Source organism: Parasteatoda tepidariorum, chromosome 6 (genome assembly GCF_043381705.1).
Source record: "Parasteatoda tepidariorum isolate YZ-2023 chromosome 6, CAS_Ptep_4.0, whole genome shotgun sequence".
In the NCBI taxonomy this organism is placed as follows: domain Eukaryota; kingdom Metazoa; phylum Arthropoda; class Arachnida; order Araneae; family Theridiidae; genus Parasteatoda; species Parasteatoda tepidariorum.
In genome coordinates, this window is record NC_092209.1 from 79,566,183 (window position 1) to 79,585,676 (window position 19,494).

At 30.1% G+C, this 19,494-nt stretch overlaps 1 protein-coding gene across 2 annotated transcripts in view; it reads left to right on the plus strand.

Moving 5' to 3' along the window:
- The window catches only part of LOC107446184 (BRD4-interacting chromatin-remodeling complex-associated protein), a 42,314-nt gene that overhangs the window by 20,306 nt on the left and 2,514 nt on the right, over positions 1-19,494 (plus strand). For both annotated transcript variants that reach the window (XM_071182776.1, XM_043045847.2), the window contains 10 exons: positions 1,008-3,044; positions 4,300-5,046; positions 6,192-6,350; positions 7,788-8,000; positions 10,467-10,568; positions 11,730-11,792; positions 12,586-12,657; positions 14,158-14,210; positions 16,591-16,739; positions 18,570-18,664. In XM_071182776.1, the coding sequence (XP_071038877.1) occupies positions 1,008-3,044; positions 4,300-5,046; positions 6,192-6,350; positions 7,788-8,000; positions 10,467-10,568; positions 11,730-11,792; positions 12,586-12,657; positions 14,158-14,210; positions 16,591-16,739; positions 18,570-18,664 (3,690 nt within the window). The remainder of the gene's footprint in view (positions 1-1,007; positions 3,045-4,299; positions 5,047-6,191; positions 6,351-7,787; positions 8,001-10,466; positions 10,569-11,729; positions 11,793-12,585; positions 12,658-14,157; positions 14,211-16,590; positions 16,740-18,569; positions 18,665-19,494) is intronic.

The following is a 19,494-nucleotide window of genomic DNA, read 5'->3' on the forward strand; positions in this document are numbered from 1 at the left end:
CTTTAGAAAAGTCTAATAATTAGTATGTTAAAAAATCATAAATAAATACTGTATGGAAATCAAAATTCAAATTCTTTACCTTGCTGTTTTGGATCTACACATTTTACTGGACTAGTAAAGTTTGCTGAGATATTGTCCTACTTTTACATCATATTTGACACACCATTCATTCTTTATTATCGGCACTAGTATTCCTCTGGACATTTCGGTTTTATTAACTACAAAAACTATAATCAAAGAAACGTTCTAATAGACAATGTATCATGCAGGTGCATTTTTGTTGGTATTTTATGTTAATAACCAGATACTATTTCTAATTAAAGACCTTTCAATGTGTATTTTATATGCTTTATAGGTTTCTCTAAATTTCATTTTTGCTTCTTCAATTATCTGTTCCAAGATATTTAATGAATATTTAGTAAATATGTCTAAAAAGAAAATCTGAATTTAAGTGAGTCAATAAGGCTTCTTTCCGAGTAAATAGTATATAATTAAAGTTTGAATCGATTTTCATTGGAATGTGGTTGTAGCAAAAGCAATACAGTAGGGAACCGGTTATCCGGAACGATCGAGACCATCGCTATTCCGGATAACTGATTCTTCCGGTTTTCTGAACCACTACAAAAAGCAGTTTTTTTTATTGTCAAACTCAACTAAAAAAATATATATTTGGAAATAATCTTAAAAAGAAGAAAAAACGATTAAGTAATACACTTATGATTGTTTCCAAAATGATGGTAAGGTAAACATCTTTCAAAAGAGAAAGAAAAATCTTGAAATCTTATGAGGAAAAATTTTTATTTATTATTTTTTTTTAAATGGCGGGAAAATTTATCGAATTTCGTTCCGGTTTGGTTTTCCGGTTTTCTGATTTCCGGATAACGGGTTCTGTACTGTATTTATCTATAGCAATGATTATTTACCCTTATTAATGAAGTGACATGTCAGAATATGAGTGTATATGGAGAATTTGAATATGCTGCTTTATTCATAAATCTTTTTTATAGGATCCACAGGATGGAACTTCACCAGAATCTGCTGTTGAAAGTCCACACCTATCGAAGAGTTCACATTCAACTCTACAAAATCACCTTTCGAATGAACACTTAGTTGAGCAACAAGATCAAATGGGCTTTAGCTATGCAATAGATGGCCAAGCATTATTGGCTCAGGGTGGAATTTCTGCTACTACTACTGGATTGGGTGGTATGCCACTAGTGGTAGCATCTGCCGTGACGCCACAAACCTATCAGCACCCTTCTTCAAGTGGAGCAACAATTCATCATTTGCCTTCATCAATAACCCACACGCCCTTGCATCCTCATTCTCCGGCATCTGCCAGATCCCTTACACCTCTTCACAATGTTAAGTCACCTGGTCCATCATCTGTACATAGTATGCCACCACCTTCTCCTCTACAACAAACCAGATCACCACTGCCTTCTCACACTCCATCTCCTGCCCCTGCCTGGTCACCTGCACCACCCGTCTTATCACCCGCTTCATCAAGGACTCAAACTGCAATGCCATCTGTTGCTTTCCAGCAATCACACAATCAAATCCTCCAAACTTCCGGCAGCGTTACGCAATTTGTAACAGCTCTGGCCAATCAACAATCAGTTGCTCCAAAATTAACTCTTCAACAACAGCAGCAACTCTTTCTTCAGCAGCAATTAACTCCAGTGTCTCAGCATCAAGTTAATCAAAGACTAACAGCTGTGTCCTCCGCTGTTGCGACATCGACTGTTTCCGTAAATACGCCTGTTGTACAATTGATACCTGCTCAGTCAAATGTTACATTATCATCTAGGACTTCACATTGTGCAGTTCGCCCTATTCAACCCAAAGTTCCACCCCAAATTTTACCGAAACCTGCCACCTGTAGTGCAAATCAATTTGTAACTCCAACTCCTGCTCCTAAACCAACACATACACCAGTTACTACTAATCAAAGGACAGTTGGAGTAGGACTTCAGCCTGGCACTCCAAGTCAGTTAGTTATCAATCAAGGTCAACCTGGTGTTTTTTCTAGCCCATCTGGTACAATAGTACTTAACCCAATTATTCCAGGAGTAGGGCAAAGTCCAATTGTAATACAAGGAAACTTAGGCCATTTGACTAACTTACCTGGTAGCATTCAACTAACATTACGTCCGCAAAACAGTGCATCACCTGCACAATCAATGAACTCAACGAATAACCAGAACAATGCTACCTTGATTGCAGCTCTCCAAGGTCCTAGCCAGCATACACAGACTTTGTTTGCCCCTGCTAAATCACCAATTCATGGCCAGCAAACAATTGTAATACCCAATAACATTGCTCATGCTGGATTGGCATCTCAGAACATAAACCTATCGTCTGCTGGCATTCCTAATAGTGGCATCCTATCCTCTACATCCCAAGGACAGCAGTTCTTGAGGTCGAATTTCATTCTTTCTCCGAGGGTAGTTGGGAATCATGGTATTCAATTTCAACAGATACAAACTCCCACTGGTCCCATTTTCTTTGCTCCCAGCCAGGCCATTGCTGTTCCTCATCTTCAGACTGCTACGTTGGGAAACGCGCAGCTAGCCCCAGTCACAGTTCCGATGCATAGTGTAATGGCAGCTGGCCAAGGAGGGGTTATATCTGGTTTATCCCTTCAATCTCATCCACCACAGTCTGCCTTACAACAACAGCCACAACAGTCTTTGTTTGGTACAGTTCCTTTTTCTAGCCATTTAGAACACTCATCACCTCAGGTGATACAAGTGCCACAGCCTTTGGCTCCTCCTCAACAGTTACCTACCAATCAGACTCTCCAAAATCACCAAATAGAAAGCTCTCCTAAGTCAAATTCCCCTCCAAAATCTTCCAAAATTCCTAGCGTTAACCTTGAAGAATTATTGAAAGAACATGGCATTGTTCCCACGGAAAATTCTCCACTTCCTTCTCCTGACTGTAATTCGCCTTTAATGGAAGATCCACCCCAGCAGCAATCCCTTGTACCATCTCCACATTTAGTCACAACACTACAGTCACAACAGATAGTTTTGGAACAAGTAAGTTTGCATTCTTATTATTTAATTGTTTCCTTATTGAATCTGTTACAACCATTATGAACATAAACCAAGCTATTTAAATCTTTTAGTGCTGTGTAAGTAAAATTAGTATTTGAAAATAATGAGTTGACATACTGAAAACAACTATTAGTTTAAAACTTCTAAGAAAATTTTTAATGGCAGAAGTTTAATTATCTTGATAATGGTATGATGAGATTATCAGAAGATATTATTCCCCTAATGAATGTTTAAAACTGAGAATTAGTTTCTTCTTTCATAACTTGTAGCAAGGGTTATTATAATTTGTTAAGAACTTTCTTCCTTCCAATCTGTTAATTTAGGCGTGTTCCATTTTCAGAATGTGTTTCTTGTTTTTTAATCCTTCAGTAAAAGGTACTATTGGCTGCACAATATCTTAAAAATTTGTTATTATATTGGGATAGCTAAGCACCTTACAACAACAACATAGTTCTCAATAACCTAGTTTTCATTTATGCACCATCATTAATTTTGTATTAGTAGTATTTTTGTCAGTTTTATTCCAACTCAAGCCAAACCTATTTTTCAAAAATCTAAAAATAGGTAAGCATAAATTTTGTTTCGCCAGCCAGATGGTCGAGTGGTTAGCGTGCTTGACTGCGGATTTGAATCCTGCTGAGGGCATCTCATGTTTCTCTCTGTATGTTGTTCTCTATTGCGTGAATGTGGCCCACCCTATAAACAGGTAGGTGTGACTTGGGTAATGTTGCTTGCCTCCGTGACTTAGGTTTACAGGTGCCCACTGGGTAGCGTTAAATGAGTAACACTTCAGGCATCTTTCTTGACGAAGAACGAAAAAGGTTCAGTGCCTGCCGTTAGGAAAAAAAAAGAAACATTTTTTCTGAATATGTTAATTGCAAAATAGTGTTGGAGTGGTTTCGTGAAAATAAATTCCCTAGAACTAGCAATCCTAATAGAACACTTTCTTCACCTTTTATTTTAATTCCATCGACCTTGCATTTTTCATTTTTTGAAAGATACTGCAGATATCAATCATTTGTTTGCATTGAAAATTAACTGAAATTAAAATGCCTTTCTAACACATTTCTAATGAGACATAATACTATTTTTGTAGAACCACTATTACAGCCATTTTTATTTTGCATATACCCATTTGACAATTGAGTTGAGAGCAGTTTTCCTCAACCATATAATTTTTCTTTTTAAAAATTATTTGTTATTTGTAGTTATTAATTAAAATATTTTTGCATTTCAGCCCCAAAATCATTCTACCTTAGGGCCTCTTAAAGTAGCCGTGGCCCAAGACGGAAGTGTCATCATCCAGTCTCATAATACAATTAGTGGACCCTCCAGGATGCAGCAGCATTTTGTTCCTTCTGGTCAAGTTCATGCTAGGACTAATTGTCCTGTAATCCTTCCTACTGTTACATCCACTGCATCAGTTCCTGTTGTTTCAACTGAGTCAACTTCTTCTCGCAATCACTCTGCACTGATTGCTAGGTTGAATGCTGCTCCAGCAATCACCGTGCCTGATGTAGCATCGTTGGCTTTGTCACCTGGTGTAGGCGTGTCTACAAACTCATCAGTGACAACCACCACTATTACAACAACTACTACGACTCTTGTGCCATTATCTGTACAAAGTTTAAGTGTAAACAATACTCCCATAGTTGTACAAAGGACGTCTTTTCCTGGAAATTTTGAAAGGGTGCTTCTGACAGAGGACATTATAGTGTCTCATGCACCGTCTGTGGTTACGTCAACTGTGCAAAACAGAGTGAACCGTACACTGGTTGTTCCTAATGAACAGCGTATCCAAAGTATTCCCAAAATTATTCAGAACTCGCATGTGAATAATGTGAGTAGTAGCTCTCAAAATATTCAAGCAGAATTACCCAAGTGTACTCATAAGGAGACGCCACACGCTGTGAAAGCCGTTGACAATGGTGCTGTAGTGTCCAGCCATAATCATTCCTCTATATCATCTAGTGTGCCAAATCAAGTATGTTCACTTTTTAATTTAAGTCTTTTAAAAATTAAAAGATAAAAACTGGATTTTAAAATAATTAATAAGACAGGGTTGGGTTTTCACCAGTAAAAACCATGAGAAAAAATCTGGTAAAAATTATTAACCCTAGTTTATTTATTATATAGGAATATATATTATTTCCATATTATAACTAGTGTTAAAAATTATTAGGGAATATATATATTGCCATTGGACAAGTGATGTAATGTAAGGCAGTAGGCCGCAGACCGGTCCGTAAATTAAATGGTACCTGGTCGCCCAAGGAACATTACATTATTTTTATTTTATTTATTGTGGTGTATAACAAATACCATAAATATTGCTGTATTTTGTTTTTAAGAAATGTTCAACTAACAATTACATTTAAATTAATATTCAAAACCATCTAAAATCCATATGATCAGATCTTACACAATTGGCAGCTGAAAAATTATTGAATGCTGACCAGTCCGCGTTTGTAAACTGGTTGGGAAAGTAAAGTATCTCCTAAATTGTAATTGTAAAAATTGTCAAACTTATATTTTCAATATGATAATCATATTTATAAATTACATTAATGTATTATATCATTGTATATACTATAAATTTATTACAGCTGCATTTATAGATACAATAATGATAACGGTAAAACTCAAATAAGCAGAATTTTGAAATTTTATTTAAAAAAAAAGAATCAAATGATGTTCATAATAATTCTTTATTATTAATTAATTAATTTTTTTTTTTGCAAAGAAGATAGTTGGAAGATTAAATAAAAAATCTATTATATTACTAGGAAAAAAATTATTTTACTTATATCACTCTTTCTATGTGCACTTTAAAGACAATCATTTTCCAAAGTTATCATATGTTCAATTGAATTAAAAGAATAAAAAATAACATTTTATGTATGAAGATCTCAAAAATCAGTCCAAAAAAAAGAAAGGGTGAAAATGTAGTTTATTTTATATTAGAATTATTCTTGTATTCAAATTGTTTTATTCAGACATTTTGAAATGGGTCCATCTTTTCTTTCCTATTGCTTTCTCAAATTTTGTATTGTTTATGATTATTGAATAAGTGAATTTCATCTTTTGCTGTTTTTATCATGTGTTGATCTTAATTTTTTTTTTAAAAAGATTCTTCCCAAGCTGCAAAAGGAAATAACTGAGCTTCTAACACTGAAATACCGTGGACCTGAGCTGCAAAAAGTTCTTGAACAGCTTGCTACTCTTCAGCAAAAAATTACAGGACAAAATAAAGGCAAAGGTTGCAGAGCAAACCAAATTCAAAACCAGGTATGTGACCTCTTGCTAAGTCTGTCCCCCCCCCTCTTTTTTAAAGGGGTCAATTGTTTTTCTTCTGTTTGTTGAAAGGGAAGTGGGAAAATGTGTTTCTAACGTAGTATGGTTTGCCTACTTTATTTTTTCAATTTAAGGGTTTATTGTAAAACAATCCACAAAGCAGTAAACTAAATTGTATTTCTGAAGCAGGTATTCACGATACAAGAGCCAGCTATGGAATTCCAGGTAGTTTGAATTGGGCAGAAAACAGTTAATTATTTCTCTGTGTTTAATGATAAAAAAATTTAAAAAGAAAAATCAGAAAATTTTGTTTGCTTACTCAAAAATTATTGACTTTACGCTAGAGCAACCATTGCTGCAATTTTGACCGCAATAAAAAAAAATGAGCACAAATCTTTGATTTTTAGTTCAAACGTACTGGGATATAATACACTAGACAGATTGCCACATTAGATACGCCACAGATACCAAAGTTGTATGTTTTTAATTATTAACAACCCGGTGTATCTCTGCGAAGTTACAGTAATTTAACATTAAGGGGTCCTATCATATTTCCTGGATTGCATCTACCCCCTATATTTTGAAGGTCAAATATCCGAATCTGTCGGAAAAAAAGTAAGTTTATTCAGGGAAAGTACGTTTTTGTGCTTGATTTCATAACTTAAAATATCATCTGCGCTTATTAATTACATATTTGAGATCACCCACTTAAGTCATTAAGATCTAGTTCTAGTCCGTGAAAATCCGGTAAGATTTTTTTTTTTTTTTTGCGCATTGTACGTAGACTTTTTTTTTTTTGCAATGAATTGCTTTAAAATCTAGTACAGTACAGAACCCGTTATCCGGAAATCAGAAAACCGGAAAACCAAAAAACCGGAACAAAATTCGATTCGTTTTCCCGCCAATTTAAAAAAAAAAATACATTTTTTTTTCTCATAAGATTTTAGGATTTTTCGTTCCTTTTTGAAAGATGTTTACCTTACCATAATTGTGGAAATAATCATTAGTGTATTACTTCATCGTTTTTTTCCTTTTTTAAAGATTATTTGTAATTTTTTTTTTTAGTTGGGTTTAACTATAAAAAAACGGCTTTTTGCAGCGGTTCAGAAAACCGGAAAAATCAGTTATCCGGAATATCGATGGTCCCAATTGTTCCGGATAATCGGTTCCCTACTTTACCTAAATTTGTCTGAGTTGTTTAAATTACATTTTTTTTATAACATTAAATATTTTTATTGCGTTGAATGAGGTATGTTTACGCATTTTTATTATTTTGGCTATAGCATTATTAAGTGGTGAAATCAATTTTACTTATTTTTTTTTTTTATAATTAAAAAGTATGTCTTATTTCTTGCACACATGCAACCAGTTTTAAATTGCTATTTTGTTTGGATGTTACGAATAAAATGTTAATTGTAAAATTATTATTAGTGCAAGATGGAAGCAGAAATTGAAAAGCTCATTCAAAAATCGCAACAACTTCAGTCTGTTAAAGTAGAGTCTTCTGAGCCACCACCGCGTCCTATTCAGATGAAATCTCACCCGATTCAGCAATTGGAGAAACAGCAGCAGAATACTACTATGAAGCCTGTGAATTCTAACATGAATTTGGTGAACCTATTGAAGCAAGGTTCTTCACACAGTGTAAGTTTATTTTAAATTTGAATTTATGGTATATAACATTCAAATTCTGCTATTGCAAGCCTTTTCTCATTTAAAAAGAAAGGAATTTTTTTTTTTTTGAATAAAGATAAATAAAAGTTTTGGCTTGTATAGCCAACAATTTTTATGTATGAATCCAGCTGTTAGTTTCACTAAGTTTGTTTTTGCTATCACAGTTTTTTTACAAAGCCAAACAAACAATATAACTAAACAAACAATATAACTAAACAAACAATATAAAGTTTTTCAAGAACCTCATATTTGATTTGTTTCTTGAAGCTGACTTTTTACTATAATAACCTCTGTTTGACTAGGTCGAGGTCGTAGACAAATTTGGATTCATGAAGATAGTGCTGCAGATTCGTTCTGTAAATTCTGCTAAGGGAGTACAGTTTTAAATTTGATACTTAAATCTTTTGAAACAAAAATATTGATGTATAAATTTGCTCCACACAAATTAATCTCATATGTGTTTTATAGCACATTTTTTAATGATTTTATTTCATGTGCATTCAGTTTTGCCTGTTTCATTGTGAGTTAAAGAATAGAATAAAATGGTCATATTTTAGTGTTAAATCATAAGTAAAATAATAAAAAAGTTTTTACATCATTCTAAAGGAATGAATCATTTTATTTAACGATTTTGGAGTAATGCATGCTCTATAAAAAGTTTTTTTGAAACTTATCCAACATAGAGCAAAGCAATACACATTCTGCAAAAATTTAATATTAATCATTACATCAGATACGTGGAAGTTCATTGTAACAGATGATTATCTCAGCAAGAAGCGAAATATGATACTTCATTTTCCTGTATGTACAGGGTGCGTTCTGAAAGTAATGCGCATGATTTTATTGTGACGCGACTATTAGTCGCAGCGCACTCAGATTGGCCAAAAAATGTGGTGGGGGATTTGTTCTTCCAAACAAGCCTGGTCTCGGGTCGATCCGAGCAGTAGGAGTGGTAGGACGTGTCTTTGCGCTAAGTCTTTTTTTCGATCGAGTCACGGGGTGATGGAGTGTTCGTTTGCTGGAACAGCGGTACGCGATAAAGTTTTGTGTGCGACTTGGGAAGAGTGCAACGGAAATTCATCACATGCTTCAAGACGACTTTAAGGAGGAATGCATTTCGAGATCTCAGTGTGGAAGTTGGCACAAGGCCTCCAAGGAGGGTCGGGAGAAAGTCACCGACGAACCTTGTTCTGGACGCCCAACAACAGCCCGACCCTATGAAAACGTCCAGCATGTGAGTGAAGTTTTGAAGTCAGACTGTCGGTTAAGCATTCAGGTAATCGCTAACACCCTAAACTTGCCAAAATGTGTGGTACGTGGGATTGTGACAGAGGATTTGCAAATGCGAAAGGTCTGTGCTGAAGGTGTTGACGNATGTGGAAGTTCATTGTAACAGATGATTATCTCAGCAAGAAGCGAAATATGATACTTAAAATGGTTTTATCATTTTCCCGTATGTATATCTTTTCTCTGAAATATTTCTGATGAAACTTTGTTCTTTTTATGTCAGATCTTACTTTTTGTCTTTTGTTTTTTTACAGTAGAATGAAAAAGAAATTTCCATTATTCCTCACAAGATATTTGTTATTAGGCATAATTAGTTTAGTTGTAATAAAAAATTTGAACCCTTAAAAGATCGATGCCACCATATAAGCATTATGGCACTTTAACGTACTGCTTCCAATGTTGTGTATAAAGCGACAGGTCTTGTTTTCATATTTACAATTAATTGAAATATAATTAACCGATTTTAAGCCAAGTATAGAAATAATTGACCGATTTTAAGCCAAGTATAGAAATTTTATTAAGTGTGGTATTATTTTCATTGAACTGAGTTTAAATCGCATTCATTAAGACGCAATAAAAAGTTTCAGGCATGAAAATTAATGTTTTATTTCAGAATTAAAATGTGGTTATATATATCGGACAAATCAATGGAGAAATCATTTACTCGAACACTACTTTTTTTATGAAATTTGTTTATTTTTATTATTTACAGAACTTGCAACTTTAATCCATCATAAAAATATATGATTAATTTCAAATGGAGTAATTATACATCTTTAGAAAGGTGAATTTAGAAAGGTGAATTAGTCAATTAGTTAATGAAAGGTGAATTAGTCAATCAAATTAAGAAACTAGCTTAGTTTAAGTGTTAATTCCAATTGAATTACTAATATTTTATAGATATCTTCAGAACTTTTGATAATAGCAGAAAAAATAAAATTAGTGAAACATACACATCACAGTGCTAGTAAAAAATATTCATAGAAATGGTGCATTTACGTACCTTTGGTCGAAACTGGATTAATTATGAAAATATAATTCTGAAATTTTATATTCATATTACACACATAATTATTCTTGGTAGGACGTAAATCATTCTGCACTGTTAAGGATTGTAATTATAAATTATATTTTTTGGGTAATATTTAGACTCCTGTTGTGAAGCCGGCACCTCCTCCTGTAACAGCTACTACAACTGTTTGTGATAATACGACTGCAAGTCAATCTGTTGTACATTCTACTGTTCAAAAAGTAAATATTTTTGTTTCATCATCTGATGTTCTTTTAAAATTGTGAAAGTCTTGTTTGTAGAAAGAGCTCATAAAATTTAGTACTTTGTTAAACTGTCCTAATAATTTTTGTGAAAATATGTCTTGATGTCACTTACTCTTAACTTAAATCTTTATTAGCTTTTACAACTTCCTTTTATTTTATGAATCAGAAATAAATGTGTTTTATGTTGCATTAAATATTTTATTCTAAGGAATGATTAGTAGTAAAACACGTTTTTTTTTACACTATAAGGAATAAATTACAAGAATTGTTAATGATTTGTATAAATTTATTATTGCTTCATATTACAAATCAGTTTAGAGAAAAGTCTCTAATGCATTTTTTTTAAATCACCAGCAGCTATGCCATTCTTTATTAAAAGAGAGATAGACAATGTCGACGAAACTGAATGTAATTTAAAGAGAAAAAATCAGTTGAGTTAAAAAAAGCTTTTACTGAAAAAATAAACTTAAAGACTGGCTGTTTTGAAATGTTTAGAATTTCTCAAATTCTAATTTCCTTGTCTCTCATATTATCTTATTGAGAATTATATGCAAACCAATTTTCAATTTATTAAGTCACTGACCAATATTTTGGAAGAACTTTGTTTTACTTTTAAATTAAAATGTAATTTATGATGATTATACTAATTTCATGTATTTTTAAACATTTGTATCCATCTAAAAAAAAGTAACTGAAATAGAATATCATCAGAGCATTAAAAGATATTATTAACATTATAAGGTTCATAATTTTTATTTTATAAAGAATTTCTTGAGAAAGCAAATTACTTTTTTTGAAGTATAAGGGATCTTCAGGGTTTGGATGTGTTAAATATTTCAGTATATATATATATATACATTACAATTTTCATACAATCTTTATGAAATTCTTAAGTCTTTAAAACTCTTTAACAGTACTTATTTTTTATTTTGGTTCATAATTTTTTTTATATGCATCTAAACTGTTCGTACTGGTTCTTCAAATTTTCTTATCTTTGGTGTCTGGTCGAAGAATTATTATTTGCTATTGTAAAAATGCTAGTAGTATTAAAATGTATGAGTTATTTATTTTTCAAAGTATTGATTTTCATCTTAATTCATTACTGTTTTTTAGTGATAATTTTTTTTTTATTACTAGGTTAATCAAATTCCTGTCCAGAGACCCGTACCTACCAACAACAAAACGGCTCCTGAAATTCAGGTAATTATAGAATAAAAATAATGATTTCATGTACTGATATTAATACAAAATTTACTGATATGGAATTATATTGGATGAAAAAATATACTAATAAAATTAATTGTATAATTTTAAAAAAACTGTTCTCTGTGCTTTTCTCAAACTTCTCTTTAATTTTTTGTTTAAATGGTATGAAATTAAAGTGATGCAAAACCACAGAAGGTTTCCAAAAAGGAAAATCTATTAGTTTAGATTTTGTTGTATTAAAACTTATCGAAATACTGAAAAAAAATTATTTTATTTATCAAAAGTAAAAATTGTGCCAAATGTTATATTTTGTACTGTATGGCTTCTAGAGTTTTTTTTAATATTTTTAAATAAATCATAAATTTTTATTTTTCCTTTACAAACTGTGAAAATACAGGGAAATTTGTTTTTTATTTTCTTCGTCTCTTAAAAAACAGTGACCAGTCAAAGTGTAATCTATGAGATATTTAAGGATATTTCAGTTTTACTGAACTATTTCATTTACTATAGCATTATTTAAGTATGTTCAGATGTTACTTTTTTCTCTAAGATTTTTCAGCAATTATAGCTAATATAGTTAGCTCAATATAGCTCATATTAGAGCACAGTGATTATGTTTTTCCTCTTAATATATTGTGCATAATACGTAGCGGGAATTTGTTTTCCAAATTTGAGTGACAAACCTGTATTTATACTATGCTATTAATAAAATATGCTATTTATGCAAACTCTACCTTTGTAATGTATTCAGTTTTTATTTATTTATTATATTTTTTAATTATTCCAGCCTCAAGTTATTGTAAAATTACAAAAGCCTGCTGCGTCCCTAAATGCTCCGGTGTGTACAAATGTTCCAAAAGTAAGTTTAAGCATATTATATATTTATGTATAAGGAAAGCTATATAATGGTTTTTTGCTTTAACTTTTAACAGGGAGTCAACAATTTAATTTGTCGTGTTTTTAAATAAAGAACAAAAATAAAATCTAGTGAGAAAATAATTGTAATTTAAAAATTTGTTTACACACATTATGATTGCAGAGATGACTGTGCTCCGGAAAAAATCTGGATTTTTGGTTAACCGCAATCCGGAAATCCAAGGTACAGAATTTTCAAGAAATCATCAATCACATTTATGCTTAAAAAAATCTTGTATATTTTATTTAACAATATTAGAACTAAAATTTAAACTTGGCATCTCTCTCATTTGAAAATATTTTTTCTGGTAGACTAATAAGTGTGATTAGAGTATAAAAGTAAACTTGAACATAATTATTAATTTAAATTATGATGCATATAATTTATTTAGAATTTCATGTTGGGAAATATCAATGATTTAAATTTATAAAGACATAAAAAAATTTTAAATGTGTCATTAATGATTTTACTCAAGAAATTTTCAGGATTTTTGATCTGGGCTCACAATTACCCCTGCTGATTGTTAACTTATAATAGTTAAATAAATAGTTATGTTTCTCTTTCTTAAAACTCTAGAACCATTTATGCTAGTGTCATAAAATTTAGAAATAGATGAAAAGGCTAATATTAGCCATAGTCCTTTTTTTTTTTTAATTCAATCATTCTTGAGAGTCTTTTGAAAAATAAAATTCTCTAATTTGCTTTGAATTCTCCATTGTTGTAAGTTAAACTGCAAATAGTTTAAAGATAACATCAAATAGGTTTACTAGCTTATAGCTATCATTAATAAAGAATGGAAGTTGGTTGTACATTTTTGAATTTTTGATTATTTTACATTCGTTGGGTGAGATAAATTCAATGTGATAGTAGCAGCAGCCAACTGTCAGCAAATTAATATTTCTAAATTTATCTGAAACCACAAGTTTACTTTGTTTTTTATAGTTATGCTTTTAAAATGTGTGTATATTTAGCAGGTAATTTAAAATCAACGACATTTAATTAAAAAAGTAATGTGTATTAATAGTAATATAATTATAGTAAAGAAATGTAATTTTTTTATGTTTCAGTTTTAATTTAATTACATTATTTCATAGCATTTTTGAGGACTGATTTATTGATTGTTTACTTTTTCAACACCTATGAGGAATTAATATTCATTTAGTGAAAAAAAGAATTTTTTATTTTTTACCGCTGAGTTATTCATTTTATACTTTTTCAAACCGTATCGTATCAGGAATTGATATTCATTTTGTAGAAAAAAAAATAAAACAAATTTGCACACTGAATTTTTTTATATAATTATATTAAAGTGAGTATTTTATTATTTATTCCTTTTAGTTTAAATATTTTTAACTTTCACTTTTGTAATTTATGTCCCTGTAACAATGTTTTTTGTTTACCTTAAAAAAGTTACTTTCATTACTAATTTGTGTCTATTTTTAGGTAATTCCTCATGTTAAAAGGACAGTCATTAATTCTGTACCTAAAACTGTGCTGTAAGTATTTATTTGTTTTTATGTCTGCTTAGCTTGCATGCTTAAATAAGCTCTTTAACTGTCAGTGTAAACTGCTACAATGAACCACATTACTTTAACCCTTTGCGATCATATGTCTGCTCTCAGTCACCACAGCAAACAATTATACCAATATTATATTAAGTCGACAAGCTTCGGAGATAATATTTTATGAATTGTGTTTAGGTAAATTAATTTCGACCAGCATGACACCCGTGTATAAACTTAATAAGACCGCAAAGGGTTAATTTCTTCATAGTTTTTTTTGGTATTATATATATTTCATGGTGCATAACATTTTTAAAATGTGCTTTAAGGTGCTTATTTTCGATTTTTTAAAAAGCCATTAAAGGTGCTTTTTTATTGGGTGCTTAATTTTGTTTTTTCGAAAATGAGATTTCCTTTCTTTACGGTGTCGATTTTTGTCCTGTATTATGCAAAAGCGAGGTTTTCACATTGTTCGCTTTCACAATTCAATCAAACACACTTCGTTCCGTCGGTCAGTAGCGTACGAAAGTTCCAATCATTTTACATGTTTGATAGAATACTGGCGGGTACGCATCTACTGACACATCTACTACGTGTCTACTGAGCTAGGTTCGGTAAGATTTTTCGGTGCAACTCTGTTTCATTTTGAAAGATATTCTCATTTTCAGGCTTCATTTGAATTGAACCGAAAAAATCTCAATCTTTTTATGGTGGCTAATATATTCAAGAAAAAGAGTTATTCGTCAAAAACTAATTACTTAATCATGATTATGTAAAGTTTTTAAACACTTTTTGCATTTTGTTAATGTATAGTGCTTAAAAATATTCCCTTTAGTGCTTAAAAGGTGCTTATCTTTTCTTGAAAAATTTGGCTATGCACCCTGTATTTTCTTTTACTGATTCTTTTTGTTGAATTATTTTGAGTGTCACCATAATACCTTTGAATTTAGTTTTTCACGAATGAAGATGATTCTGAGGGGGAAAAATTTTTTTTTTTTAGGCAGAGGAGAAATGTTTTTCCACAGCTGCTATTCACTGTGTAACATCTCTCCCAGAGAGATCCGATTTTCTACTATTTCATTTGTCAAAACTCAAAATGCAACAGATAGTAATCAAATCGTCATTTTTTAAACATAGGCTTAAACTGTTCTTCTCCCGTGGTCTCATGTTTTTTTTCTTCAAAAGGTTTATGTTTCTTTTTTATTAAATCTTTGATTTGACATTAAATGAATATTGAAAAAGCTTTAAAAAATCATGGATGAGTTTTTTCCGCTTTAAGGCACTTCAGTTTATTTTTTTTCCCTATTTAGTAAAAAAAAAAATCTTTTGTCTTTTCAAAGTAAGTTCTGCCTTTTTCGAGTTCTATCTCTCCTCAAAAGAAAAGACTCCTTTTTTTCTATGTAAGCAGGGCTGATTGTGCTCTGGAAAAAATCCGGATTTCCGGAATTTTCGCTAACAGTGATCCGGAAATCGAAGGTCCAAACGTTTAAAAACATCATTGATCACAGAAGTTTCCTGAAATCAAATTTTCAAAGGTGGAACTTAAAAACACAGTTTATTTTATTTGTTTGTAAGGGAGAGCCAGAGATATGCTAAGAGATTTATAAGCTTATATTCATGATTAATATTCATTTTTTATCAGTAAATAGCTCTTATAATCATAAACTCAAGAAAGAAAGACCTATTTGTAAATTTTAATTACTTCTCCAGGTTATCATAGGTATGTGTGAAATTTTAAAAATATTTTAAGTAAACTAAGAAATATTGAGAAAAAGGAAGGAAAAAAAACCTTGTTTAAATTTTTTTTCAGTTTAAACTTTTTTTTTTTTAACTCAATAAATTTTCCGGAATTTTGACTTGGGCTCACAATCACCCCTGTGTAAGCACCATTTAAAATTATCACTCAACACATCGTGATTCGTATTCACTCGATTTAAAATGACCTCATCTCGATACATATTCATGTTATTTAAAAAATTTCCTTCAGCATGCACAAATTTTAAAAAAAAAGAAAATGCGCATCTTTCACACTTTGCGATTCGAATTCACGCCATTTAAAAATATGCATCGCAATACTTATCTACGAAATTTACAAATTACACATTGTGCTCTGTTCTCATGAGATTTAAAATTATACATTGCCCATTCGTATTCACGCAATTTAAAAACCTCACATCGGGATTCATATTCTCACAATTTAAAGAAGGAGGGAAAAATCGTTCATTGATATAATTCTTCCTACATACTTTTTTCTTGCGCAAATTTCAGATATTTTCACATTTTTTTCAAAAATGTGTTCATAACATTTATATTTTTACCTTTTTTGGGTTTTTTACCAAACTCATCACTGAAAAATGTATTGATTTATTTTTAGGATATCTGAGCAATTAGCAAAAGATCAAAATGCTTCACTTAACCCAGATCTTAAAACTCCATTTCTGTCAAAAGCTGATGCTTGCAGGAGACTCCTCAGTTATCATGTCTACAACTCAAAACTGCCCTCTCTAGCTGAATGTGATAATGGTATATATAATTTTATTTTTCTATTGCAGAGATTTCTATTACATCTTCTGTAACTTTTGCAAAAAAAATCTGTATGTGAAGATAAACTTAAGAATATTAAACCAAGAATTTTGCACAGAAATAAAACAATAATTTAGAATATTAGTTGAAATCTAAAATATTTCATCTAATTACTTAACTATTCACTGATGTTACTTAACTATTCACTGACAGCTGAACTAGAGAGAATATTTTCTGATTTTGATTAGTTCAGTTCAAACTGTTATCCTAAGGGTTTAATAGTTTGTTACGTTTAAATATTTTAAAAATGAGAAATTAAAGAGAGAGTTTCTAATATTTTAAGTCTTTAGTTTCCTTAAATTGTTATGACACATGAGATTTAAATTATTTTTTACATTTTAATGAGTACTGAGTACTATTAAAAATTTATGATTCAATGTTTATGAATCTTATTTTTGTTTGCTGATATTTTATTTGATATGAATTTCTTTAATTACAAAATAATGATTAAATTATACAGTGAACATATTATTCATATTATTTAATATATTATTAACATATTATTTAATGAAATGTGAATGCATATTGTGTACATTGGTTTTGTTCATGGTATGCTCATTCATACAAAATTATTAATTGAATTTAATGAGTATTTCTGCATATCCAGTAAAATCTTAAAGTTTGCACTTGTAATGCTTAAAAAACAAATGTTAAAATAATTTTTTAACTTTTTTAGATGGATAAAATTTTTAATTAGAATAAAATTTGATTTTTTAAAATTTTTTATACATATTTTATTTTAACATTATAAGACATATAAAGAAGTTAAAATAAAAAATACTAATGTACATATGTGCTATAAAAAAATTAGTGTATTTCATTTCATTAATGTTTGAAATATTTCTAAAAATTCCATTCAGTAACTTAAAAGCAAATTGTGTGTTTATGTATAATTTAAAGTAATGACATAACTTATTATGCTTTGTATTTTACAAAGAATCATATTAGTAACTTCACAATGCAATTCAGTAATTCAATATGCATTTAGAAAGCATAAAGATGACTGAAATATTTATATATATAACTATTTCTTTTATTAATTCCTTTAGTAATAATTAAGCAATATTTTTTCATCATGTAATGTATCTTATGTTTATATTTTATATATATATGTGATGCATGCAGAATATACTTAAAAAAAACTCACTTATCTTCGGGCAAAATTTGTTTTTTTTCATGAAAACAGGTAATAATTATGCCTAAGTAGGTTTTTCATGAAAAAACCCAATTCAGGTTTTTTTTTTTAATGAAAAACTCAATTATCCCTAGGCAAAATTATTTTTTTTTTTCATGACAAAAACCCATGTGAGCTTTTTTTTTTTTTTTTTTTTTTTTTTTTTTTTTTTTTTTTTGTTTGTTTAAAACCCGGATTTTTGCGAACCCTGTTCTAAATTCAATTATATTTAGAATAATTTATTGATGAATTGCCTTACCTTTTTTTTCTTCCTAAAAAAGGTAAATAATATTTCCTCAAGATTGTTCTTATAATTTTTAATGTAACTAGTTATTATAAATTTTCGATGTTAATTTGTTAGTAACAATATTTATTTGTTTAGCTTCCTTTAAAAAATTAGTGTAATAATATTCTAATATATAAAGAAAAATCTATTAACAAGTTTTATTTCAGTTCCTTTTGCAACAACTTTTGTTTTGATAATTGTAATATTTTTAAATTATTTTTACTATTTATCTGAAAATTAACTGATCTTTGTAAAATAAAAATATGTCTAATTTCATGTGAGTTTTCTAAATTTTCATTTACTTTTTTAGCAGATGAAGCATTTGAAAAAGCCACTAAGCAATGTTTTACAAATATGAAAATTTTGAGAAGCAAATACCACCTTTTATTACTAAAAGAAAGCATGGTAAGTCAATTAATAGTTGTTAGGTTGTTCTGTTATTTTCAGTCTTTATAAGCGTGCAATTTTAAAGACTCAGAATTTTCCATTTAGCAGTTTTGATCAAAATTTTGAAAATTTCAACTTTGTCATTTTGCTGTATCCAGTGTGGCCACCATGTAGATTTTTTTAAAAATATAGATTTTTAGAATCCAAAGTTTTTATTTTTATTCTTACCTTCTTTTTTTAAAAATTAATAATGCTAGTAGAAATTGTAAAATTCGGTAGTTTTAATTCAGGGACAGGCTACTAATTATCAGCCTTACAGTCTCCAGGTTTCATTGTTTAATTTCGTTTGGGAACTAATTTAGTCTCTCTCTCTCCAAAGAAACTCAATTTTGTATTATGAAATTTTTATGGTGATGAATTCATAATTAACAAGGTTGCCACAGGTGACTAAAATGAGACTATTTGCAACTATTTTATAGTACTATCATTTATATCTAAAATGCCAAAAATTTAATTTTCCATTATATTTAATTAAGTGTGATTTATTTTTTCTCTCTGATTTATAATTTTGTTATTTTTATAAATTGTTTTTTCCTTCTGTCAACATTAGTTTTAATTTTTTACTGTTTTCAACTTTTATTTAGGTATGCAACTTTCTGTTGTGTAAATTTTTTTTAATTGTTAATTTGACAGGCCAATTTGTAAAGACAGTATCATACACTTCAAAAATTGAAAATCGGAGGTCAACTTATTCTTTTACACTGCAAAACCTCTAAACAATATTTGTACTCATTCTATTAAATGGAAGAAAAAAAAACATCTTAATTGCTTGTTCATAAAATTTTCTA